Here is a 25,448-nt window from a genome sequence, read left to right as displayed (position 1 = left end):
CGGACGAAACAATTGTGCCGGCCTCCATGAATGTTCATGGTTGGTATTACTGAATCTTTTACTTCTTCATGCTGTTGCACTGTTCTGCAAGTTTCGGATGTAAATTTCCTGATTCATCCTTGAATATGAAATGATTCATCCTTGAATATGAAATCGACTAGCCAAAACATTCGGTTGAAGAACTGGTTCTGACGGTCTGCTCTTATTTGGCTCGTACACCAAGAGGTCCGAGTCCAATTTTCACTACTAGGGGAATGGTTTTAATCACACTAACCTGTACAGAAAATTGGTATTTTGCCTCTAGAGTGAAAAATGGTCACAGTTGTTTTTCACATCATATGCGTACAGTTAAACGTTACATCTCGCGTCTCGGCAGGCCTATAGAGGGCCACATAACACCGTGCTTGTTCTCCACTGTTGCCTCCGAAAGTTACTGCCCCGAGATTCGAGATGCTGTGCTTATGATGTTCTCCAGAAACTCTTGCCTGCAGATAGTATGAACTAATCAATCCAAAACGTACAGAAGTAGCTGACGACAATGTGTAAATCTGTTGCCTTAATTCCTCAAACACAATGCAAACCCATGGGGAGCTAGTTGGTACCTCTTTGCCTTGAAGAGGAGATTGTTGTAGATGAACAGCTGAAATGTCAAAAGGAGCAGATAGTGAACCCTTAAAAATTGTACTAATACTACCCAAAAAAACATTTCAAAAGATGGGGAAAAATTGTAGCCTAAACCCTCAAGGGTCTGGACTAGAACTTACCCAGGCAACTAGTATCCCGATTAATTCAAAGAAAAGTGGAAGAACCGGAAGCTTATCGATGATCTGAAGGTGAATCAAAGATGAGCCGGATTAATCTTATCTTGTGGCAAAATACTTTCTCTGGTTTGGAACTGAAAGCTGCATATCTGGACGTCATGGAACTTACCTCAATGAGATGTACTGAAGCCCATAATGCAGCTACGGTTGCAAAGCCTATTCCAGCTAGAGCAAAGATGTCTTCAGCAGTGCTCAACTGTTTCATTTAAAATATAAATGATATCAAAGACGGGTTTAATTACGTTCCTTGATTCATATGAAATATCTCATGAAGCACTAATGTCACTAAACAAAAGCATAACGCCAAGGTACTGCAGCAAAAAGTATAACAACAGAGTAGCTGGACTGAGCACTGATGCATCGGGCGTCGGAAGTGAAAACTGCAAACATGGATTTATTTTTTCTGCATTGTCAGTGTGGTGTTCCCCAGCTACGTTGTAGGTAATAGTATCCAATCTTGAAAGACCCGATTTGCTTAGCCGAGAAGCATCACAGTTTACGACTTTATGGTACGCTGAAGACCATGGCAGGTCACGACATATTCAACTTGTCAGCCTCAAGATATTGTAAGAAGTACTAACCACAAACCAGATAAACCTTATCATTTTGAAGCTCAACTTTTAAGCTTCATATGGCTAAACAGGTACGAGAATTGAGGACAAGAAACTCACAGAACTCTTGACGTATCTCACAACGCTCCCGGACGATTCCGAACTGTCTTGCGCGACGTTCGCCACGACGCTGCGGCTCCTGATCCTACCTGCACCGCTGCGTTGCACATCACATCGTGCCTGTATACAGAAACCAAAACGCACAGTATGTTGCACGGTGTAATTTACCTGAAAGTCTGGGAGACGGCAGCCGTGGGAGATGGCCGGAGAGGCTCCTCCTGCCGCATGGCGCAAGAACCGCTGCAGGCTGGACGACGGCGAGGGCACAAGCCATCATGGCTGCCCACCCCTGAGAGTCGTCGCAGAATGAGATGGTGTCTGTGTGGATGAACCGAAGAACTGATTTGCCTCCGTCTTGTGCATCCGGTGTGAACCGGAGCTCTCTAGTCCACTAACGCAACATCGGATGTCTGGTTTGCAGATTGCCCCTTAACCTGTCAGATATTCAGATCCGTCTCCCCGCCGAATGGAAGGTGTGAGCAGTGACGGCTGTTGTGAAACACATCGATCTTCTCTCTAACGTCTCTCACAACAATCACAAGAACAAAGTAGACAAGTAGACAAAAGCACAATATAGATGGAGCTCGTCTTTATTCCTCGTATCGATGATTTACAATGGAGATCTCCCTCGTATATATACTCCCAACTATGCGTAGAGATTTGGTAAGAGCCCACAAGCAACCGAAAAAGGACTAGGATTCTAGTCCTCATTTCCATCCATAAGCAACATGTTCGCTTCAGCTTATCAGCCGGCTTATCAGCCACCAAACAGTATTTTCCTCACAACAAATCAGCCGTTTCAGCTTTTCAGCCGGCTTATAAGCTGAAGCGAACAGGCCCAAGAAGTCCAGTTATTTTACAATACTCCCCCTTGGACGATTACCGCGAATGCATATGCCTCATCAAAAACTCCATCTGAAAATCCACTAGGAAAAACAGTTCTTGGAGAAAAGAGGACATATCAACCGCAATTGTCTTGCACATGTTGCCTCGTCAAAAATCTTATGTGAGAAACCTTCAAGTAAAAACTCATAAAAGGGAAAAGAAAAGAGTATAACATTAAATCTTCTTGGTTATATAGTATTATATAGTTCCTATTCTTCAGTAATCAATCTTCAAAATTTATGCCTGAACTTTATGATTTTTGCAATAAAGATCTACATGATCTAAGTAACTGAATGGTATACCTTCGTAGTAAATCAGGTTGATTCCTTCTAGGAACAACTTAAAAGACTTTAGATCTAAATATGATTACCTTTGAACTTCAATGTTCAAAATGCCCTAATCACATTCCTCATAAATGTGCATGAGTACAATATTTAGTCCTTCAAAGACTTAATTCATAATTATATTAGGAGCAATGCTTCGAACACTAGTAACCACTTATTTAACTATGCAACACAAAATAAAATTTATCCTTTCAAACGAATCTAGGGATAATGAGCTACAAATTTGCATATCTTCTAGATATTACATTTCAAACTTCAATATTTTAACTTAAAATAACAACAACTCTATCTTAGTGGATTCTGAGTTATTACCAATGATCTGTTCTGTAGATCTTCAGTAATTGGCTTATTCCTCACTTCCATTGTAGATAATCAGTCTTAAGTTGGCATTTGAGGGGATAATTCAAATTGCCAGTAATCAGTCTTAAGTTGACATTTGAGGGGATAATTCAAATTGCTAGTCACCAATATACCTTCTATAGCATGTGAGGATACATGTTATCAATGCTCATGTGCTTTCATGGTACATTCAGGACCACATGATTCCTCACTATATTCTTAATTCAATCACTTGGATCTGTATGAATTTTCATTCATATCTTCGGGATTTTGGTGTTCATTTAGAAATTGACTGATAATTCATTCATTGACTATATCCTTCAAGAATTTTCTAATTCTTCGAGAATAGTATTTCTCTTCTGTGAGAAATTCCCTCATGCAAGAGAGAAGTGATTTACTCGATCCTTTTAATTTGAGCTCTTCAATGAACTCTTTTATTTGGAATGTGTTATTCACAATAAGTCACTTTTATGACTTTATTTCCTTCAAGGAATTGCTCTTCTAGAGACTATTAATATTCATTCAGGAACATTATCAAACTTAGACATTTAATACTTAGTATGAGATTTAACTTCAATTTATTGTTTTTTTATTCCTTCGAGGAATGATGAGTCTTTTAAGGATCAACTCTTATGGATTTTTAGAATCCATCTATTAACTGCATAATATATTTCATTCATTATTCCTATATTCTAGATATGTAGCATAATATTAATTCATATATAATGGGAGTTTACTAGTCTCTGGAAAGACTTATGAACCATTCCATATCACCATGTCATTATTTCATAATGATTCATCCAATTTGAACTTTCAGATTCAAATACTTTCTTCATGGTTCGACCTCAATTGCCTTCTTTCGTTGACCCAATATGAGTGCTTCATGTAACTCTGCCATAGACTTTGCTAATGGATCCATATTCTCATTAGAAAAACATTTGCAATGATAGAGATAATGTTGTCGACATTCATTCTTTTCTCCTATATCTTCAGGATAAGACTATTATAATGTCAACTAGTATCTGCTATCCCAACACAAAATATTGCGCACGCTTTATAGTGTTAGGTATTCATCTTCATGATGATCATTTCTTAGTTTGTGAGGTATTTGACCATAACGGTCTTCTTTCCAGAATTCTACGGAGATTTCAATAAATTGGTTGACAAGTTCATTTGATCCAAAACCAATAGGCATCCCTATAGATTTTAAATTAATGATCAAGTCATCTGCCACGGTGAATACCCGAGATATACCACACATAGCATTATGTTTACTACAGGTAAACTTAACTTCTGGTTAATAACTTCAGGTTGTTTCTCCAAATTTTTGGATTCCCATTTGTGAGTATTCATTAAGTGCACATTCTCACTAGGATAAAATCCTTCAAGGAATTTCACTTCAAGTGTGTTTCCACATCACGTGATGCTCTTCATGGGATTCCTCACATTTTAATTTTCTAGCATTATATTTCGCTTCATGCGAGTATGATTTAGTGCGTGTTCCTATTCCTGCTTCAAGCTTTCAGGAATATTATGAAGATCATTCTTCCACTGAATATGAGGAATTCATATGGGCTTTCTCTCCCCTAATGCTGGTATTACATCTTCATAAATATAGCATACTTCCAATGATATCCCCATGAGCTTAATATAATGGAAATTCAGGTCCATATTTCTCCAACTTCAAGTTGATGCCCATTTGTATGATAAGATGGTGAAATAAAATTTCACGCACTTTATTTTAGACTTTAGGGGTTATTTGTTATGCGGTGAGCTAGACTTCATTAATACATTTAGCAGTTTGGTACACTATGCATACCAATAAGTTTATAGAACTATTCTATTGTCTAGCTTCTTTATTTATTTAGCCCAAAATATTCAGCTAAAAATTCATACCGTATACTTCAAGTAATTTTGATAATTAAACTTCAAGTTTAAAATTTATGCAAAATATAATCTACATGGAATTTCTTCTAGAAAATTTAATTGCTTTTTTTAGAAATTCTCCATTTGATTTTGAATCCATAATACAAATTATTTTCCACACCATGGACTAATAGGTCCATTTTTTCACGAACCCATTCTAATTGGGCCATCCAATTTCTAATTAGATAAATTTCCTATCAGGTCAATTATAGACGGTTTGCTCCCCCTGATCTTAGCCTTCTTGACAAAAGATTAATTAATGACTATTAGTCATTTTGCACATATGTATATAATACACTGATTTGTCAGCTTGCTAGCTGGTTGATAGAGTGTTATGATAACTTACTGGCCATCTTCTCAGAGTGGGAGCTACTTCTCAGCAGGAGAAGTTTTGAATGAGCATAGTATGCAAGCTGGTGCGATGATAGGAATAGCATGATGGCTACAAGCCAACATGAAGCGAATTTTGATGTGATGTCCATGCAAAGATTTTTAATTAATGCGGTGACATGTAGGTCCTCACATTAGTATGGAATAACTACTAACTTTGTCATTCTGAGTGACATAGTGGTATCAGGATTACAAAGCTACATAGAGCTACATGCTTAATCATTACAGTGACTATGGCTACGGGCCAACTTGCACGTCAATTGTCCATCAATCTAACAGGATGAGGCTCTAAACCAACAATTTTACAGGATTAGGGACATGCCTCTTAAAATATTTTAGTTTCAAATTTATCCACATTGTCATATGCATGTAGATCCCCAGTTTCTCCCCCTTTTCATACCACAATTGCACTTCATGTGATACTATACTTCAAGCATGATCTATAAATTACTTCAAATATTCCATAGAATTAAGTTATACTGCTAGTACATACAAGGTATGGATGAAATCCATATAGGTGTACTATTCGGTGTACAACAATGTGATTTAGGTAGAATAAACTTCAAGTTAGTGTGCTCATGTATTCAGTACAGTACATAGTCGAGTAATATACAACTTAATAGATAAATTGAATATTCTAAATTCAATTAAAAAAATATGTATATTACTAGTTAATGTGTTTCATGAAAATTTGATTTTTGTTCTACCTGCATGGTAGCAATGCACAATAACTATAGCCTATATGGGTTACTTGAGACTTTAGTGGAAAATAATTTCAATTTATCAAATAGGCAATTTAAAGCAATTATTTACAATATTCAATATGTAATTCTTCTATATATTCCATGATATTAAAGTGATTACTACGGGTAAAATTGCTACAAGCAAGTGGGCACAAGATGAGGTGAGAAAAACCTATACGGAGGTAAGAAACACCAATTTGTTCAATTTGCACTTCTATTTTGGGAAAGATTCTTAAACCAATGCTAAACTTCCGGTATTAAAGGAAAAGGTAAGTGCTTAATCTTCATGAGGTATAACCAAATTATTCAGGAATATAATTTAATAATGCAACTTAATGTAGGAAATTCTATTTATAGGTTATAGGGTGAGCATGAAACTTCTTTGTCTCGATGCATCTCCCCCCTGAGCCTAACATTACTTCTGAAATATATATTATTTCCCTTCCACTTCGGTATTTTACACAACTTCTGATTGCATAATATTTTCTATATTGAGTTTATGCATATTCTTCTTGAATTGCAAAAGTGCCAAGGTGGCAACACAATATGATTCTTCAAGAAAACATATTAACTCTGCATAACTTCATGTTATGTATGAACTCAAATAGTTGACATACTTCTTAAGATTTTACTGCTATTGTAAAATCATAATGTCGTGCTGGGGAGTTAGCTGAAATAACTTTCAGAGTTATATAGCATTTCTTCTGGAAATTACATGATGCTAGGCTTAAAACCAATATTATATTTCTTCAAGAAATAATGACTTCATGTCACATCCTACATATTCATGCAATTGCTACAGGCACACTTCATGTGTTTTAAATGCATGAAACAAGTGCAAAATTAATTAATATTGGTTAATCTATTCAATAGATAATTATTATAATTTTTTAGAATTTTTCTAGAAAAAATATTTACCCCATTCACACAATTGCCAGGAAAAACATATAAATATGACACTCTTAGAGGTATTATGTCTAAGGTTCTTCAAGGTCGAGAGAGGTCATAAACCTAAAACCATTTTTTATTATTAAAGGTAATTTTCTAGCCACTTCAAAGATTAATGGTTCAAATTTTCAAAATTATATATCCATTAAACATGCTAAAAAAGTTGAAATACGAGCCTCAGAGGGGTTTTCAAAAATTTAGAGAGCTCATATACCTAAAACCATATTTCTATAATTAAAAGGCACTATTTTACTGCATTTATGCGCAATTAAAAAATACTATAAAATAGTAAATAAACTTCATAAAATTTTTTTACAGAAAATGCAAACTGTAAACAATATTTTTTTATTTCAGCCGCAATAACCAAATTACCCGAGGTGTTAAACTGCAAGTTTAGAATTAGAACCGCGCTCAAATTTTATTGTTGCATAGAGTTTTGTCAAATAAATATGCCTTACTAGGCTATTTGTTTCCGGACCCTTCTTGGGCCGGCCTACCAGGGAGGAGGCGGAGACCTTTGCCGCCGCTCGCTACTCATCCCTTCGTCCCGGTGCGTCGTGGGGCATGCGGGTCGGCGAGCAGGTCACGCATGTGGGCATGCACGCGTATCTTTTGGCTGTTGATGGTTGTTACTTGTTAGCGCAAGCGCATGTGCAGGCACGGAGGTGAGCGGAACAGACGTGCAGGCTCTGCAAGGAGTGACACGGCAGCTTCGGTATTAGGCTTGTTTCGAGATCGGCTCGAATTCTAAATGAACCAAGCTCAAGCCTAACTCAAACCCCGTGAGCTTTAGAGTTTAAAATCGAAAAGTTTGAAGTAAGCTCGTGCATTACGACCGGCTATGACTCTATAAGGTGTGTACACATATTTTCTAATTTTATTGCTTAATTATATTGTGCAAATACCCATTATCTACAAGTAATACAATGACTCTAGTCTAATTACTAGATACATTTTGATCTACTAAGTTTATGAATAGTATAAATATCAGGAGTTGTGAACTATTTGTGGTTGGCTTGTAAGCTCGACTCGAGATCGGCTAGAATTATTATCGAGCCAAGTTTGAAGCTAGCTGTAGGCTCGGATGGTTTAAGGCTCTGAATTGAGTTCGGCTCGATGCTCTAACAACCTCATGCTTGAGGCGAGCTCGGCTCCTTTACATCACACACTAGTGTTTGGCGCGCCCCTGCGTGTGTTGCACTGTTTGTGCTCTGTCGTGCAAGCCATTGTAGAAATGGATATGATCAAGAACGATAAAGGCACATGCTTTCACACATAATGCATAACACTATTCTAGACAATTCAGCACAATCAGGTCCCATGGTAGTTTAGTGTGTGTCCTCCAGTACAGCATAAGGGCACTCCCAATAGGAGAAACCAACCTAGTTTCCATAGTCTAGGATATTGTATCAAGAAATCATCCTTCACAATGCAATTTTTTTAATCTAGAGTCTAAACAAAAATCCAACCAATCATTCTCCATTCTAGTACCAGATCCTCTGTGCATCATGTAAAGGAGCTCGAGTGATGGGTAGCAGCGGTGCAAGCGCAAAGGATCCGGCAGTAAGTAAGAAGAAACTACTTGGGTCTCCCCAATGTAGATTCGCTGGTTTCTTGGCCCATTGGTGCGCGTGAGGACTTGGTTTCCTCTCTAAGAAATCGTTTCTCTCTCTCTCTCCATAATAAATCTACTGCCACATCAGCAAATTGCTTAGTTGGCATGATAATTAAGAGGGATAGAAACTATCATCAATGTCCCATTGGGACTGCTAAGGGCATGTACAGCCGGTCTATTTAGGCCATCTGCGTGCTGCAGTTTTTGCGTTTACCCCCCCGCCGCCCCCAATTGAATGAGGAGAGAAGCGAAGGCCGTCTGCACGGGAGACGCCGAGCTCGGCTCGTGCTCCAACCTCAAATCGCCGACGAATCGACGTGCTGTACGAGCGCTCGTCTCCAAGCCGTCTCGCGGGATCCTGATGCGGTGGGCGGGATTCATCTTCTTTGCGCCAAATCAGTCTTCCCCGCGTCCTTTCTTCACTTCTCCCGCCATCAGTCGCAAGCAACGCCTAGGCGGCATCGGCGGCGGCGGCGGCGGCGGCGGCTTCGGCAGCAGCGGTGGCCGGTGGGGGCAGAGGCAGGGCGGATGCAGCCGCCGCTCCAGTCGCTGATGAGCGAGCAACACGGCCACGGCGAGGCCGGAGCCCTAGGGCGTGGTGGAGGCGCTGGAGCCCGGGGTTTGGCAGCGGTGCTGTATCCCAGTCGCGACGACTCGGCAGCGGCTCAGGCCACCCCCATCTCCGGCAATCGATGGTATGGCGCTGCAGCAGCTCCCATGCCCTTTTGCCGGATCCACGGCACCGGCACGCCAGAGGCGGACGGTTCCCATGGGCTCGGCGCGGCGACGGATTCCTGGACGGACGCGGACGATTTGTCCCCAATCCATGCCAGAAGAGGCTTCACCGGCGGCAGCGGCACCAGCCATGGCAGAACCTTCAACGGTGGCTTCACCGGCGGCAGCGGCACCAGCTCAATTTCTCCTGCTTTTCGGCGTCAACCAATTTTAGATCCAGCATGGTAAAACTTCTTCCAATTTGTTTTTGTTTCAGCATTGTTGTTTCCATTAGCAATTTTGTCAGTGCCGTTACTCTATCTGTTTTGTTCTGAGGAGCATGATAATGTGGTGTTTTGCTTCTATCAGTATTTGTTTTGTTTGGAGGAGCATGATAGTGTGGTGTCCTGCATGATAATTTAGACATGCATCCTTCTTATCCAAACAGATATGAGGTTGCTTCTATCAACAGTATGATAGAAATACAATGCTATGTATACAATTCTGCTGATAATCTTTTGAGTATACTCGTCATGATAATCTTTTTATCTGAAAACAGCAGCTTCTCTGAATCTCTGAAAACAGAAGTTTTATCCAAATTGAGGTGATGATCCATTTAGTTCAGTCATCATTGACATGATAATCTTTTTAGTATACTCGTCATTGACCTGATATGTGATCCTTTTTTCTCATTAGACAATGAAGTTGGCAATATATATGCACTACCCTTTGACATTCTTTGTTTGGATCAAACTGCTGCCGAGTATGAACTATTGATTGTTGTACTTAATTTTGTGAAATGCATATGAACTGATGGCATGTGAGCTGATGGCATGTGAGCTGATTATATTTGGATGGTCCTGGAGGCATCTTTGTAGTTGGAATGTTAGAATTTACTAGCAAGTGAAGCTACTGTGAATATCCCTGTCCCATATCAAGGCAATGTTCTCTTATCTTTTATTAAAACAGCAGCTTTTCTGCTAAACTTGTGTGCCTACCTGAAGTGTACTCATAATGCACAAAATAAAAAATATTCCTTTTTCAGACTACCAGCCATGCCAATTTTGCTGGTGACATGCTATTAGTTATAATAAAAAAGCAGTTATTCTCTGAATTTTGAGTCTGAATTAACATGCTGACATGCTGTTACTTCATTTATACAGGGAAAATAATTCACACCCACCTGGTGGATTTATGGGCATTTTGAACAGCCAGGCTGTAGTGGATGTAGATAAGCAGCCTGCTGCAGTAGATAGAGACAATGAAAATGTTAGGACTGAGAAGCGGATTTTGTGGACAGCAAAAGAAGATGAAAGATTAATGAGTGCTTGGATCAAGCATTCGACGGACTCAACCACCGGATCCGATAGGAAGGGTGAAGCGTATTGGGGTGATGTTATCGATGAATACAACAAGAAAACAGCACCACAGAGGGCAAGGAATGCAAAGCAAGCCAAGGATCGATGGCACAAAATTAATAAGTTGTGTGACCTCTTTGAATGTGCATATTTGAAGGCTTGCAGGGTGTATACAAGTGGCTATTCTGATCAGATGTGGATGGAAGCAGCTGAGGATTTCTATGTGGAAGACAGCAAAAATGATGAAGGAAAACCTGTGTTAGGACCCTTTACTCTTAAGAATGTTTGGAAGATGTGTCGTGAAGAGCCGAAGTGGAAAACCTATAATGAAGGGCTGAAGAACGCTCGTAAAAGGAAGTCATATCACCTCGAAGAAGAAGGAGAGGTAAATGAAAATAGTGCAGATGAAACACCAAAACGTCCAATAGGCCAAAAGGCAGCAAAAAAGGCTGATCTTGCTGCAAAAGGCAAGTCCAAGGAAGTAAATGAAGATGGAAAATCCAAAAATTCTGCAATTGACGTGGACAAGGTGGACAGACTTGGCAAGATACAGGAATGTGCCAATGCAGACCGTATGAAGATACTAGAATTGCAGAAAAAGTTGTCTTCTGATAAAATTGAGATCACAAAAAATTGCCCATCTAACAGCACAAGAGAATAGAGAGTCAAAGAAGCTAGAGATGGAGGGGAAGAAACTAGAGATGGAGGCCAAGAAGATTGAGATGGAGGGGAAAAAACTAGAGAAAGAATCAAAAATGATGGATGCATATAATAGCCTCATTTCACTAGATACCAGTTCAATGACGGATGAAGAAAAGGTTGAGAGGGTTGCTGCCATGAAGTGTTTGAGGAAGATGCTTTTTCCTGAAATTTTCTAATTTGGTATGTGTTCTTTCTGTTTCCTGTTTTTTCAAAAATTAATTCAACAAGCTGATAGAGTAATTTCTTGCAGCTTCATCATGATGCACTGAAGTAGCTGCTGCCCTGAAGTAGCTGCTGCCCTGAAGTACTAGTAATATCTAAATGTATGCAGCTAGTTCCAGTTATCCGATGGTTTAAAACATTGTGTTGGTCTGCTTGGCATTGTATCACTTAGGCTTAAGGATAATAGTTGTCTAAATGGTTCTCATTTTGATCAATTGGTTATGGACTTATATTTGAATTGCTTTCTGTTGGAAGTTGCATAGAGAACCCTATATGAAATCTTCAAGTTTTAAATGAAATTATGACAGTGAAATGAGAAAAGCTTTTTCTATGAATGTGTAATGTGAACTGACGCATGGTGTGAATGTGCCATGCTTGTAACTGACGCATGGTGTGAATTTGCCATGCTTGTAACTGACGTGTGAATGTGGCATGCTTGTGAACTGACGCATTGTGTGAATGTGGAATGCTTGTGAACTGACGCATTGTGTGAATGTGGCATGCTTGTGAACTGACGCATTGTGTGAATGTGGAATGCTTGTGAACTGACGCATTGTGTGAATGTGGAATGCTTGTAACTGGAGGAGTGTTCACAATGCTTGTAACTGGAGGAGTGAATGCTCCATACAGTGCCGAGTACTATATATTTTTACCTCTGTTGGCCGCAGATTGCATTGCTCTTTAATCTACTGTTGTTCCACCTCTGCCACGCTTTGATCTTCCACCCAGCCAACTGTATGGAGCCGTCGTCATCAGATGAAGCAGGTTATCTTGAAGACGACGACGACTTTGATCCTACAGAAGTGTTCACAGTGGATGATCTTCTAGCAGAGGATGAAATCTTCCAAGAAATTATAAATGAGATTGCAGATGAACTGAAGGCCGAGAACAATGAAGAATCATCAACTGGAAGTCACCGTCGTCGCCAGCTTAGTGGACCAAGAAGGATCATACCAAGGAATCGGCAATCAGGTCATGATGATCTTGTCGCTAATTACTTTTTCGCAAATCCTATATACACCGATGAGATGTTTCGAAGGAGATTTAGGATGAATAGGCCATTGTTCCTACGCATCGTGCACACGCTAAGAGCTTGGTCTCCTTATTTTACCCAAAGAGCCGATGGAATTGGTAAGCTTGGGCATTCACCCCTTCAAAAGTGCACTGTGGCTATTAGGATGCTGGCTTATGGCACCTCTGCTGATCAACTAGATGAGGTTTTGAAGATCGGTGCCAGCACTTCTTTGAAGATTTTGGGAAAATTTGCTGAAGGAGTCATTGCATGTTTTGGTGATGAGTATCTACGTCCTCCAAGACCCGATGAACTGGAAAAAATCTTAGAAGAAAATGAGGCACGTGGTTTTCCAGGGATGTTGGGAAGCATCGATTGTATGCACTGGGCATGGAAGAATTGCCCAAAAGGTTGGGCAGGCATGTTTACACGTGGTGACAAAGGCGTTCCTACTATGATCCTTGAAGCAGTGGCGTCTCATGATCTTCGTATATGGCATGCCTTTTTTGGTACAGCCGGGTCTCAGAATGATATCAACGTCTTAAACAAATCACCATTGTTCATTGATGCAATAAAAGGCGAAGCTCCTAAGGTACAATATATGGTAAATGGAACACAATATGACATGGGCTATTATCTTGCTGACAAAATATATCCAGAATGGGCGGTGTTCGTGAAAACCGTATCATCTCCTCAGTCGGACAAAGACAAATTATATTCAAAAATGCAAGAAGGGGCGAGGAAAGACGTCGAGTGTGCATTTGGCGTACTGCAATCTCGCTTTGATATTGTTCGACGGCCGTCAAGGTTATGGAAGCAGGGAGACGTTGTCAACATAATGCAAGCTTGTGTTATCCTTCATAATATGATAGTTGAAGATGAGAAGGAATTGGCTAGAGTTTCATTGGATGTGAACGAGAATGCGAGTGCGACGATAGTACTCCCATCTGAAGTGCAAACAGGTGACAACCCTAATCCATGCTTCGCAGAGGTGCTTCGAAGGAATTCGGCTATCAGAGCTCGGCCAACACATAGGCAACTCAAGAAGGACCTAATCGAGCATATATGGCAGCGCTATGGACCTAATCGTGCACGATGATGTAATTATATTTAATATATCATTTATGCTTATGACTTTAAACAAATATTGTAATCGCAATCCTCTTTTATTTATATTTGATGTGGTTTTAATCAAATAGCAACACAATGGTACACAAAGTTGTGCTCATGATTGATCTTGGCTATATGCAAAGCATTAAACAACTTGCAGACAGTGAAACAGACTCTCCATTGTATGATTTGTCTGTATAGCTGTCTGTTTGCTAAATTCGAGGTGCTTGCAGACAACCCCTGTCTGTGGACTGTACATGCCCTAACAACGAAACAGGCACAGATAATTTACAACGTAACTAAGAGGCAGTCTTAAGGATTATAATTGAAATTCTAGACTTGATAGCATATGGAAGTTGTTGCACGGAAGGAAAAATTAAGAGACATCACCAAGCAGCAATTAAAATCCATGCGCTCAGGACCTATCTCAATATTTGTACTAATCAGGAAGCCATTGATACTATCTTATCCGCCAGTGCATTGTCAAAGGTGAAATCCTTGCCCTTCATATTGGGTCCAGGAAGGTTGCAATGAGGTAAAAAGAAAGGGCATTCACATTGGTCCTGTACAAGATTTTGCAATGATATATATAAAAAAAAGTGGACATTAATCAACCTTCTTGCACTTCAATTTCTGAAGAATGGCCAGTATAGAACAAAACATAGCATGGTGCAGTGTAATACATAAATCATCATTAGTACACTTTTTTGGGGTTTTGTTTACCTCCAAATGATTTATGCAAAAAAAAATTAGTTTTGTTTACCTCCAATTTATGCAAATGATAGTAGCAGTAGCCTCTCAAGCATTCAGAATATAAGGAGCATAGCTCAGCTAGTTGTGTCCTCGCTAGAGTTATGGGTGGGCCGGTCAGGCTTCTACGAAAAATATATTCATCAGTGAGAGCTCACCCTTTGAAAGATGGTGTAGCCTGCATTCAGAAAATAAGTTTCATTCATGGATGGGAGTATGCGTTCTTTTGATATCACCAAGCAGTCTGTAAAAGAACACAATATAAAACATGTTATCAGGTAGAGCGTGTGAAAATCCAAGGGCAGCTTCGCTCCACAGTAAACATGTGTGACAAAAGGTGCAACAATGGTATATGCACAACAAAAGCAATAGAACTCCATCAGGCTAGAAAAGATGCAATGATCACACCCTGCTAAAAGCCGAGGCATCAGCTAACACATAATCATGTTCAGATGAAATATCTGCTTGGAATCCATTCCAGCCCATGCATCTGCCTAGCTCAAAGAATGAGACAAGCTTCAGTAAGGTACACCCACAATTCATTGACAGTTCCATGCAGGTCAAATGCCAATGGTTGCCAAGCACAGCTCCAAGTGAGGTTTCTGATGTAGAGTAGCAAAGTATTACAATAATTTTACTTCCAGGCAACTGAAAATCCCTTGTCGCATCAATTAGCAAGGCTAGCTTTGGTCATAGATGGCACATGAAGAACCAGATGGGAAAAACCCTCTCAAATATTTCTTTCTGCCCATATCATGTGTCTTTAAGCACTATCTTAATTGAAAGCAACTAAGCAAAAAGAAAAAGGATGATGGGTAGGTACATAACTATCATCGAGTGGGAAAAAATCTAGGTGATGGAGTTTTCCTGTGTACCTGAGGATAGGACATCTTGGAGGCATGTCAGAATTAACAAAACCTAGGAGACAAATCCGGAAATGAAAATTAATACGGAGATCGACTGAAATACAATTACTCTACCCAGATATTGCATTGCCAAATCTAATATCAAACCATCAATGAACACATCTGTGATTAAAAAAAAAAGCATTTACAATGTTATTTCATAGCTTGCTTCGATGCATATATCACTTCCCATTATCCTATAGTGAGCAAACGTATACGAAAACATAGATCTTAGCATGTTTTTGCTCGGGACATGATCTACTTGGAATCAGTAAAATATTTGATTATTGTACAATGAGCAAATGTGTATGAAAACACAGATCTTAACATGTTTGCTCAGAATATGGTATGCATGGAGTCAGTAAAATGTTTCCCGAATGTCTTCCCCCAAAGCTGAAGTCAATTCAGATATACAAATACAAACTAATGCACCAAACTTTCAGTAAAGCCACAAAAGGCATTAAGTTTCAGAGAACGATGAATGACCAAAGGGATTCACCTCTGGCTATTGTCGTCTGCTAGGCTGTTGCATTGCCCTTTGCTGCGCACTTGTGCCACTTTCGCTGCGCTCCTGAGCTGTAAACGGCCTCTGGGCTCTGGCTCTCGTCCTCCGTGTGTCGTGGCTGCTACTTGCCTACTTTGCTGTGCACTTGCGCCACCTTCACTGTGCCCATGCACCGCCAAAGGCCTGGGAGGCCGTGTTGGCGCGACTGGCACCTCCCACACCTTCCTTCCACTGCTTCAAACACCACGTCGCCACGAGAGCATTCTGTCAAACAACTTGCAGGCAGCAATCATGGCGTGAGGAGAAATGCATGTAGCATCAGAAATTGGATAGGATAGATCATAACAAGGTACCAAAGAAGGGGACCAGGGGGCGTTTGCCTGCACCTCGTCGCTCCCGTGGACCAGGCATGGCGGCGTTTGCCTGCTGCTCCGTCCACACAACTGAGGACGAGGGAAACAGTCAAAGAGATGGCCAAGCAGACGTGCCACGGGAAGGGAGGTTGTGTCGCGGGAAAAGGAGGCAGCGGGGCTAGCACGCTTTGGAAAGGGAGGCGGTGGCGATTGCCAGAGCCCGGAGGGGAAGAGGAGAGCGGAGCGACTCTGGGCGACAAGATGAGGTGACGATGCTGCATGTTGGTCCGCCTGGATTGGGGATTAGGGCCGGGGCCGCCACGGCAGCGGCGATGTCGAGCAGAGGGAGGGGAAGGGGTAAGCGCGGTCGACTAGTAGGACGATGTGAGCGGGAGTCACGGCGTATTGCGTGGGCGGCTGACAACGGGAGGGGAAGCGCCGGGACGGAGCCGAGGGCGACTGGGCGAGGGAGAACGGCGAGAACGGGATCCATTTTTTTTTCCGTGCATGACCGGGAGAGCCTTCCGGCCAACCAGGAAGCGACATGTGGACCTGCACAGAGCAACAAAACAGCGGTGAAAAAAATGGGCCGTTAAAATCCGATCGCAGGGTAAAAAAAATAATTAGGCTAACGTGGCTAGCGCGGTTAATCTTGAAGCTTGCCACGACTCATATGTTTAAAATTCGCAGCCCTACTCGGTACTCGCAAAGTCGCAAGCACCAGCGCGCTCCGCGCCCGTGACGAGCCACGAGCCCTGCGCAGGCGCCGCGCCGTCCAAGCGTCTCAGCCTCTCGGACTCGGTCCTCGGAGTCGGAGCGGCGCGCTCCCCCCACGGGGAAAGCCGAAAGCCCGTCGTGTCGTATGCTCGCGGTGTGCGTGCCTGTGCCTCAGTGCCTCCCTTCCCTAGTTCCCTCCCACGTTCCCATCCCTGCGCGGAGCCGCCCCGCGCCAAGGGGAGATCACGCGACCGCCTGGGCGCCTTGTCTCCTTGCTCCCGCTTATTTGTCCCCGAACCCTTGCTTCGCGCTCGTCTGCGTGCGCGTGCCATTTATGTGCTAGCACTCGCTGTAAAAGCCGAAGCGGAGGGGCGACACATTGCCACCTGCAGTCCTACCGCTACAGTCACTCGTATTGGTCTCACCGTCTCACTGTCTCAGGCGTTTCTTGGCGCCGCGCGCGGAGAGGGCGCGGGAAGGGAGGGAGGGAGGGAGATGGACGCCGAGGCCGGCGAGGCGGGGGAGGCGTCGACGAGCGGCGCGGCGGTGCCGTTCGGCAGGTCGTCGTCGCGGCTCGGCGGGCCCGGCGCCGAGAGCTTCGACGGCGCGCTCAGGGTACGTCGAGCGGCTCGTGATTTTTGCTCGGTGGCGCCGTCTCGCGTCACGCGCTTGTGGTAAAGCTTACGGGTTGGTGAGGTTTTGGTCGTGCAGGAGCTCAAGGATCTCCGGTCGCAGCTGCACGAGGCCGCGGACTGCTGCGAGAAAGCGTTCCTCAAAACCGAGAAGAAGAAGCTGTAAGCCCAACGCAGAGCTTATCCCCTTGCTTTAGCTTTAGCTACTCTAGCGAACACGTTGTTAATTTTCGTTTTCCGTAGAATTATTGAGTGTGTGCCTTTTTTTTCGTGAATTGAAGGATTCTGGAGGGTACAAAGAGCTACATCTGCGATGCAGTCGTAGCTGTGGTTGATCACTTGGGGACTGTTTCGTCCAAGCTTGAGCACAAGCTGCAGGAGAAGACTGACGTCACACAGGCAGAACGAAAGATCAACTTCTTGAAACAGGTCGGAATTCTCTTTGCTTGCAAACTGGAATAATGATTAATGTACTCTAATTTCCAACTGGAGTACTCGTTACTTCAGTGATCTTCAGATTAGAGACTTAATCTCTTCTCTGTCACTACAATTTAGGAAGTCCCAGGCGCAGCTGATAGGATAGTGATAGTTTTTTTTCCCGGCCATTTGCTCTGCATTTGTTTCAAGTATCCTGTTCTCTGTAACAAACCCTTCTCCACACAATACAACGGGCACAAGGTTCATTAAAAAAAGGTAAAATAGGCATTTTGATCTTTCAACTTTGCTCAAGGGTCAAATTCGTTGCTCAACTTTCAAATCGGCCAATCTAGTCCCTTAACTTTGATTTTTGATCAAAATCATCCTTATGCTTATATAGTGCTTCATATTACATGTGACTAATACAAAAAGTCTTTTTTACCCCTAACTTCTCAATTTCCGTTGGCATTGTGAGGAGTATTTAGATCATTAAGTAAAAACTGCTGCAAGCGAGCAAGCGTACGTACATGGCTAGATGATCAGATTTATAAATTAATTAGTGCTCGCTTGCTTGCTTGTTTATGACAATGCGGTCGAGGTAGTGATGATGAGTACAGTAGTGTTACCAGCGGTACTATACATGGTCATGACTTGTGAGAGACTGATCGATTATGAGATGACGTCATGTGATGCATATATGTAATTAATGCATGCTGCACGCGTATGGACCGCTACGTTGTCTACTTATCTTCAATTACATTGTGCGTGCAATCGTCATTGTCAATGAACGATGGCATGCTGCATCTGCACAGCATCTGCATCTGCATCGTGCTTCTCTCATAGATCTTAAAAAGTTCTCTCATAGTTTATTGTGACTTCCAATGAACGATGACCAAATGAGATCTCAATGATTCACTGAATTTTCTGTGCTCTGTTCATGGCACCAGAGGCTTTTGACATGCGAACAGTATGTCACTTCCCGGAAGCTTTTGACTGTGCGAGGAGATCCTGATGCCATTCAATATCATCGTCGTTACATCTCACAATGTAAAGCCTCTTAATTCTGCTTGCATATCACTTAGTATAAATACATGATTGCAACTGCAGCATACCTACGTAAAATTGAGTTGAGTTTAGCACATATTCATGTCTAATTTATCCACGTATTTTATGAAGTTTGTAATCCTATGGTCAGATGTCATTCCTGTCTGAAGTCACACATGCTTAGTACTGAGTCAGGGATCATGCAAATAGTAAAGAAGGATTGCATAATTTGATGCTTGAACAGTGTACCTTTTATTTGGTGTCATTTGGTTCGATTCTTACAAAATTATCTGGTTCATGGATAGCTATGGTTGCATCGATATTGTTCTAATTGCTGCTATTTTTTTCGACAGCTGTTCAATGGACCAAACAGGAAAATGGTGCTAGCTCGAGGTCTATTCTCACTACTTGTTAGTTACTTAGTTTTGATCATTTCATTTATATATTTTCTATGTAAAGTATGCATCACTTAATAGTTTTTTCAATATTTGTTTACAGTAAAAATGGTCTGGAAGTTCTGAAAGTTACTGGCCCAAAACTATCTGGAGCTGGCCTCACTCTCAAACCTTATGATGTTCAACCATCAACTGGTAATAATGAAATATAGTATTGGTGGCGGCATGTTTATATGAAATTTTTTGGTTATATAGTATGTAGCGTTGTTCCTGTTGTGTAATCCCTTATGTCCTTATCGTTTTCTTCTTTCTTTTGAAGCATGAACCTGAAAAGTTTTGATAGTTACTAGTATCTGAATCAGTTGACTTATCAAAATCCTTACTAGGGAAAGAACATACCACGGCATCTGCAAGTTTTGATGACAGCCCAAGGACCCTAAGAAGGTCATTTTCTTTTAGAGTAGAGGTATGTTTAGATTCTATGTACATAAAGCTGGTGTTTGATAAGTGTAAGATATTTCTATCTTTTCTATGTACATAAGTTTTATGGACATTACATCGTATAAACAGCACCAAATCAATCAAAAGCTTTCTGAAAGTGTGTAAAGATATCTGTGACAACTTATCTTGACCAGAAGAATTTTTTTTTGGAACTTTTTTTTCAGGATGTTCACATTATTCTAGGTGATGACAAGAAGAAGGCCAATCATGGGAGTAACATCTTGTCATTTCTCAAGAAAACTAGGCGGCATGCATAACCTGATAAACCTCCAAAAGGCAACGGGATAGCGTAGCAGTACTCTCTCTGTTTTTTTTCCCGGATTGTGTAGCGGTAGTAGAAAGTACTGAACGAATTTGTTCAACGAACTTAAGGCTTGTTTGGCTCCCACGTGCTAAAGTTTAGCACATGTCACATAGGATGTTTGGATACTAATTAGGAGTATTAAACATAGACTAATTATAAAACTAATTGCACAGATGGAGTCTAATTCGCGAGATAAATCTATTAAGCCTAATTAGTCCATGATTTGACAATGCGGTGCTACAGTAACCATTTGCTAATGATGGATTAATTAGCCTGAATAGATTTGTCTCGCGAATTAACCTAGGGGTTCTGCAATTAGTTTATATTTAGTCCTCCTAATTAGCATCCGAACTCCGATTTGACACGTTTAGCAACCGGTTATCGAAACACCCAATTTATTATTAGTAGGTCCTCGGCATTCTTTGAAACATGTGTCAAATTATTCGTTTAGTCGTATAGTTAGGAAAAGAGATTACTAGCACCGGGAAGATGTCCAATTGGCCACTGGCAGTTACGTGTGTTTTTGAGCTTTGTACAAGAGCAGCGAAAAGGCACACGAGCGTGTCCATTTTGTCAACTAGATACGTCGTCATGCAGCTACCTTGTCGTTACCGCAGCAGAGAGCAGGTGGTGGGATTCTTCGAGGTTGCTGATCAATGTCCAAAGCCACGACGGCGCGACACCGAGCAATAGTTCGCTCTAGGCGCAAGGCATGAGCAGAGTAGAGGCAGAGCCACACTGGAATGAGCTTATTACATCGTCATCCCATTCAAGATCAGCACCGTCGTCGGCTGCACTGCACGCCCCGCGCGCACAACTACCGTTCAATCCCTAACTGCCTGTCCGCTGGCCTCTCCCGGCACGCAGACACCATCTTGTTATCGGCCTATTAGCTTTAGAACTTCAGTTAGTAAAGCATCCTGCAGATCTCGCACGTAATTCTTCTTTGTTCCCTTCCCCTTCATGCCAACCCTCAAGCCTGCAAAAACAAGGGCTTTCAAGCTTGAAATCCACCAGTTATTCAATTCCCGTGCTCTAGCCATAGGCTTCCGGGCATCATTGGCGGCCTCCGGCCAGCAGCAAGGCGAGCTCTGCTCCAGCGCCGGGCAAATGGGATCCAGTCGACCACCACCCCGCACCCAGGACTTCTTCCCGGCTCCGGCGCTCTCCCTCTCGCTTGTCCGTCGCCGCCGATCGACTGCTCTCTCCATCTTCTCTCACAAAAAACAGAGCAACAGAGCATGGCAGCACAAACCGTTCGTGCGTGCGTTCATGGGCGTTCGGAACACGCATGACTTGTGGCATCTTCTTGACATGTCGTTTTGTTTTTTCGCTGTGCTTGTACGTGCAGGCGGTTGCCTTTGGCCGGAACGAACCGGCGGCGTCTGGTGGAGAGGGAGTGGAGGCAGGCGACGAGGGCGATGGCGGGATCAGACTACGGCAAGGTGAGGCGGCGGAGATCAGCAGCGAGAACACGGGGCCGGGGAGCCAGTCCGGCGGTGCGTGGTCCGGCGGGGAAGAAGCAGCGGGCCATGGAGACGGGGGTGGCAACAAGAGGAGGAAGAGCTACCACAGGCACACCGCTGAGCAGATCAAGGCCATGGAGGCGTGAGTTCTCGTTCTCGTTCTTCATGGTCGCGATGCACGTTGGCACGTTGCTCGTGTTGAAATTTCTCCCATGGCGTGTGCGCGTGCATGCCCAACACGACGAGGGTTTCCTATGCGCGCGTGTTTCTTGGGCCGGCCTGACAAGGCCATGGGCTACACAGGTCCAAAAGCCCAGGAGAAGAGAAGCGAGCCCAGTAGCAGTATAGTTCACTCTTTGGGGCTTCGTAGCAATTTTTTTTATATGAGGTAGCAGATTAGTGCTAAGCTGAGGTGTTCTTCTGAATGATCGAATGGCCAGGGTATTCAGAGAGTCCCCGCATCCAGACGAGAAGCAGCGGCAGCAGCTCAGCCAGGAGCTCGGCCTCTCTGCACGCCAAGTCAAGTTCTGGTTCCAGAACCGGCGAACTCAGATCAAGGTAACCGTAGACATGCATGCTGCGCCTCTGATTACACATGTTCTGCAAGCAGACTGATCCCAAGGATCCGAACGGGTACTTGGTTAACTCGCGGCTCAATCTGTTCAGGCAACCCAGGAGCGGCACGAGAACTCGCTGCTCAAGTCCGAGATGGAGAAGCTCCAGGAGGAGAACCGCGCCATGCGAGAGCTCGTCAAGAAATCGCCACGCTGTCCAGGCTGTGGCGCCGCCGCCGCGAGCACCGAAGAGCAGCAGCTCCGGCTGGAGAACGCCAAGCTCAAAGCCGAGGTCCGCATGCGCCACCAAGTCACCAACTCTTTCGCCTCTGCTGTGTCTGTGTGTGCGTGGATGCAAACTGACATCGACACGGTGCAAACTATTCAGATAGAGAGGCTGCGCGGGACGCCGGGAAACACCACCACCGATGCGGTCGCCTCCCCGGCCTCGCCGTCGTGCTCCGCGCAGGCCATCCAAATCAAGAGCAGGAGCTCAGTCGAAGGGGACGTCCACGGCGGTGGCCTCTTGGGGCGCGACAAGACGAGTATCCTGGAGCTGGCCGGCCGCGCGCTGCACGAGCTGGCGACGATGTGCTCCTCCGGGGAGCCGCTCTGGGTGCGCAGCGCCGAGACCGGCCGCGACGTCCTGGACTACGACGAGTACGCGCGGCTGTTCCAGCGCGGCGACGTTCCCGGCGACCAGCGGCCCGGGTGGTCTGTTGAGGCGTCAAGGGAAACCGGTGTTGTTTACCTCGACACGACGCGGCTCGTGAATGCTTTCATGGATGTGGTATATCAGCAGTCTTCGCATAGCCTTTTCGTTACTCTGAGAGTGTGTTGAGACAGTGACTTGTACACAGTACACTTGATCACTGAAATTTCGACTCTGATTTCTTTTCGTGCAGAACCAATGGATGATGCTATTTCCTACCATGATCTCGAAGGCCGCGACGCTGGGTGTGATCCAAGTAATCGAGAACGATGACCAAGACGGCGTCGTGCAATTGGTAATCCAAGACGTTCTAATCTCCTCCTGATCGAGGAACCATCTATCTAAATTCTGACCGATTGATGGCCTCAGATGTTCGCAGAGGTCCAGACGCTGACACCGCTGGTACCAACAAGGGAGTTCAACTTCCTTCGTCACTGCAAGAAGCTTACTGCTGACAAATGGGCCATGGTCGATGTCTCCGTCGACGACGTTGAACCGGAAGCACAGACGACGTCGTCGACGGCTTGCAAGTGCTTGAAGAAGCCCTCGGGGTGCGTCGTAGAAGAGCAGAGCAACGGCCGCTGCAAGGTAACGCGATCCCATAACACGACATGGTGACGGAATCACTGGCCGTTCCAACCGAATTGCACCGTGGAAGAAGTGCTAAGGGTTCATCTGTTCGTGTGCGAACCAGGTGACCTGGGTGGAGCACGCCACATGCCGCAACGCCGCGGTTCCGTCCATGTATCGGTCAGCGGCCGCGAGCGGCCTGGCGTTCGGCGCGAGGCGCTGGGTGGCGGCGCTCCAGCTCCAGTGCGAGCGGATGGTCTTCTCGGTGGCGACCAACATTCCGGCAAGGGACTCGAGCGGTAAAAGGAAACCCCGTTGCTAAAATCGTCCAGCATGGTCGATGGGCGACGGCCAACTTGATTGAAATCACGGGATCGCTCGTGCAGGCGTCGCCACACCGGCGGGCAGGAGGAGCGTCCTGAAGCTGGCGCACCGGATGACATCGAGCCTGTGCCGCGTCATCGGCGGATCGCGGGACCTGGCGTGGAGCCGACCGGCGTCGAACCGCGGCGGCGGCCAGGGCGACGGCGTCCGGATGACGTCGCGGAGGAACATCGGCGACCCTGGCGAACCGCGGGGGCTGATCGCGTGCGCCGTGCTGTCGGCGTGGCTGCCGGTGAACCCGGCGGCTCTCTTCGACTTCCTCAGGGACGAGTCGCGGCGCCACGAGTGGGACGTGATGCTGCCGCCCGGGCGACCCGTTCAGAGCTGCGCCAGCGTGGCGAAGGGGAAGGACCGCCGCAACTGCGTCACGGCATACGTAAGTTTCAGCTCGTCTCAGACGGAATGAACCAACCACAACCGGTCATGTCATCTCATGTCAGTCAGATGCTACTCTTTCTCTGAAATGCCAGGCCGCGAGATCACCCGCGGGAGAGCAGGGCAGCGAGTGGATCCTCCAGGACAGCAGCACCAACCCCTGCGAGTGCACCGTCGCGTACGCGCCGGTCGACGCGGCGGCCCTGCGGCCGGTGATCGACGGGCACGACTCGAGCGGCGTGGCCCTGCTGCCGTGCGGCTTCGCGGTGATGCCGGACGGCCTGGAGCCCAGGCCCTCGGTGATCACGTCGAGGAAGGGGGAGGAGGAGAGCAGGGCGGCGGCAGAGGCGGGCGGGTCGCTGGTCACCGTGGCTTTCCAGGCGCTGGCCAGCTCGTCGCCGACGGCGGATGATGCGCTTCCGCCGGACTCCGTGGAGGCCGTGGCGGGCCTGGCGTCGTGCGCGCTGGGCAACATCAAGAAGGCGATGCGGTGCGAGGATTGCTGATTTACCTTTACCGGAAATACGATGTCACACTGCGGGCGCGAGTGGAAATCTTGTTGAATTGCATAGGGTCTGCTGGTTCCTACAGAACATGCATATACTTGCAAAAAACGTGTGCAGCTAAAGGATGTGATAGATACATACTTGGAACATGTTGAATCCTGTGACGACTCAATACCCCCGTTTCTTCTCCAGGTACGGCCGCCGCACCGCCGTGGGCACGACGTCGACCTCCCAATCGTGTGCCCCACTTGCGCACGGATCAGCGGTTGCGGTTCGCCAAAGATATGCGCCGCCGGCACACACCACAACAACAAACCGCAAATAATGTGGAGGATGGAGCTCACCGTTGCCGGCACGTTACGCTTTCTTCCAAAAAAATAAGTACAAAAATGTCATCCTGCCACGCCGACTCCACGCCGCCACGTCAGCAGACGGCACCGAACAAAGACTGGCGCGCACGCACACGGCGCCACAGCGCGGCCACGAGTACGCCGCTCCCGAAACCAGCCGTCCACGTCACTCCCCCGGGCCGCGCCCGCGCCCGCCGTTTTATACGAG

General features: G+C 44.7%; 4 protein-coding genes and 1 pseudogene across 4 annotated transcripts; 4 read left to right on the top strand and 1 right to left on the bottom strand.

Annotated features, from left to right (window-relative positions):
* Nucleotides 1-174: 174 nt before the first annotated feature.
* On the bottom strand, nucleotides 175-1,883 carry LOC117857260 (protein CURVATURE THYLAKOID 1C, chloroplastic). Its single transcript, XM_034739847.2, has 6 exons — nucleotides 1,661-1,883; nucleotides 1,493-1,581; nucleotides 931-1,017; nucleotides 765-827; nucleotides 603-640; nucleotides 175-485 (listed from the first exon to the last, which is right to left on the bottom strand). Exons 1-6 carry the CDS (start codon nucleotides 1,767-1,769, stop codon nucleotides 431-433), a joined length of 441 nt encoding a protein of 146 aa, XP_034595738.1. The 5' UTR covers nucleotides 1,770-1,883; the 3' UTR covers nucleotides 175-430.
* A 7,516-nt stretch (nucleotides 1,884-9,399) lies between these two features.
* LOC140222900 (uncharacterized) lies at nucleotides 9,400-11,641 on the top strand (annotated as a pseudogene).
* A 564-nt stretch (nucleotides 11,642-12,205) lies between these two features.
* On the top strand, nucleotides 12,206-14,180 carry LOC140222740 (uncharacterized). Its single transcript, XM_072293715.1, has one exon. The coding sequence runs from the start codon at nucleotides 12,296-12,298 to the stop codon at nucleotides 13,787-13,789; it is 1,494 nt and encodes a 497-aa protein (XP_072149816.1). The 5' UTR covers nucleotides 12,206-12,295; the 3' UTR covers nucleotides 13,790-14,180.
* A 3,318-nt stretch (nucleotides 14,181-17,498) lies between these two features.
* On the top strand, nucleotides 17,499-20,407 carry LOC117856972 (probable protein ABIL5). Its single transcript, XM_034739432.2, has 8 exons — nucleotides 17,499-17,645; nucleotides 17,742-17,824; nucleotides 17,944-18,091; nucleotides 19,027-19,126; nucleotides 19,477-19,516; nucleotides 19,622-19,713; nucleotides 19,905-19,984; nucleotides 20,184-20,407. The coding sequence occupies exons 1-8, from the start codon at nucleotides 17,526-17,528 to the stop codon at nucleotides 20,274-20,276; spliced, it is 756 nt and encodes a 251-aa protein (XP_034595323.1). The 5' UTR covers nucleotides 17,499-17,525; the 3' UTR covers nucleotides 20,277-20,407.
* Nucleotides 20,408-20,558: 151 nt separating this feature from the next.
* Nucleotides 20,559-25,049, top strand: LOC117856969 (homeobox-leucine zipper protein ROC9). The gene is made up of 10 exons (XM_034739428.2): nucleotides 20,559-21,502; nucleotides 21,675-21,931; nucleotides 22,230-22,347; nucleotides 22,456-22,635; nucleotides 22,732-23,133; nucleotides 23,249-23,350; nucleotides 23,425-23,643; nucleotides 23,750-23,924; nucleotides 24,012-24,385; nucleotides 24,480-25,049. The coding sequence occupies exons 1-10, from the start codon at nucleotides 21,287-21,289 to the stop codon at nucleotides 24,888-24,890; spliced, it is 2,454 nt and encodes an 817-aa protein (XP_034595319.1). The 5' UTR covers nucleotides 20,559-21,286; the 3' UTR covers nucleotides 24,891-25,049.
* The last annotated feature ends 399 nt before the right edge of the window (nucleotides 25,050-25,448 follow it).

The sequence above is a fragment of the Setaria viridis genome, chromosome 5 (genome assembly GCF_005286985.2).
Source record: "Setaria viridis chromosome 5, Setaria_viridis_v4.0, whole genome shotgun sequence".
Taxonomy (NCBI): domain Eukaryota; kingdom Viridiplantae; phylum Streptophyta; class Magnoliopsida; order Poales; family Poaceae; genus Setaria; species Setaria viridis.
This window is presented reverse-complemented; position numbering and strand designations above follow the sequence as displayed.

Coding starts and splice junctions, on each gene's coding strand:
- LOC117856969 (XM_034739428.2), top strand. CDS start 21,287: ATGCCAACCCTCAAGCCTGCAAAAACAAGGGCTTTCAAGCTTGAAATC. Junction 21,932..22,229: donor CAGATCAAGGCCATGGAGGC/GTGAGTTCTCGT, acceptor TCGAATGGCCAG/GGTATTCAGAGAGTCCCCGC. Junction 22,636..22,731: donor ACGCCAAGCTCAAAGCCGAG/GTCCGCATGCGC, acceptor CAAACTATTCAG/ATAGAGAGGCTGCGCGGGAC.
- LOC117857260 (XM_034739847.2), bottom strand. CDS start 1,769: ATGATGGCTTGTGCCCTCGCCGTCGTCCAGCCTGCAGCGGTTCTTGCG. Junction 1,018..1,492: donor TGAGATACGTCAAGAGTTCT/GTGAGTTTCTTG, acceptor TAAATGAAACAG/TTGAGCACTGCTGAAGACAT. Junction 828..930: donor CTTCAGTACATCTCATTGAG/GTAAGTTCCATG, acceptor ATTCACCTTCAG/ATCATCGATAAGCTTCCGGT.
- LOC140222740 (XM_072293715.1), top strand. CDS start 12,296: ATGCTCCATACAGTGCCGAGTACTATATATTTTTACCTCTGTTGGCCG.
- LOC117856972 (XM_034739432.2), top strand. CDS start 17,526: ATGGACGCCGAGGCCGGCGAGGCGGGGGAGGCGTCGACGAGCGGCGCG. Junction 19,127..19,476: donor TCGTCGTTACATCTCACAAT/GTAAAGCCTCTT, acceptor TTTTTTCGACAG/CTGTTCAATGGACCAAACAG. Junction 19,517..19,621: donor GAAAATGGTGCTAGCTCGAG/GTCTATTCTCAC, acceptor ATTTGTTTACAG/TAAAAATGGTCTGGAAGTTC.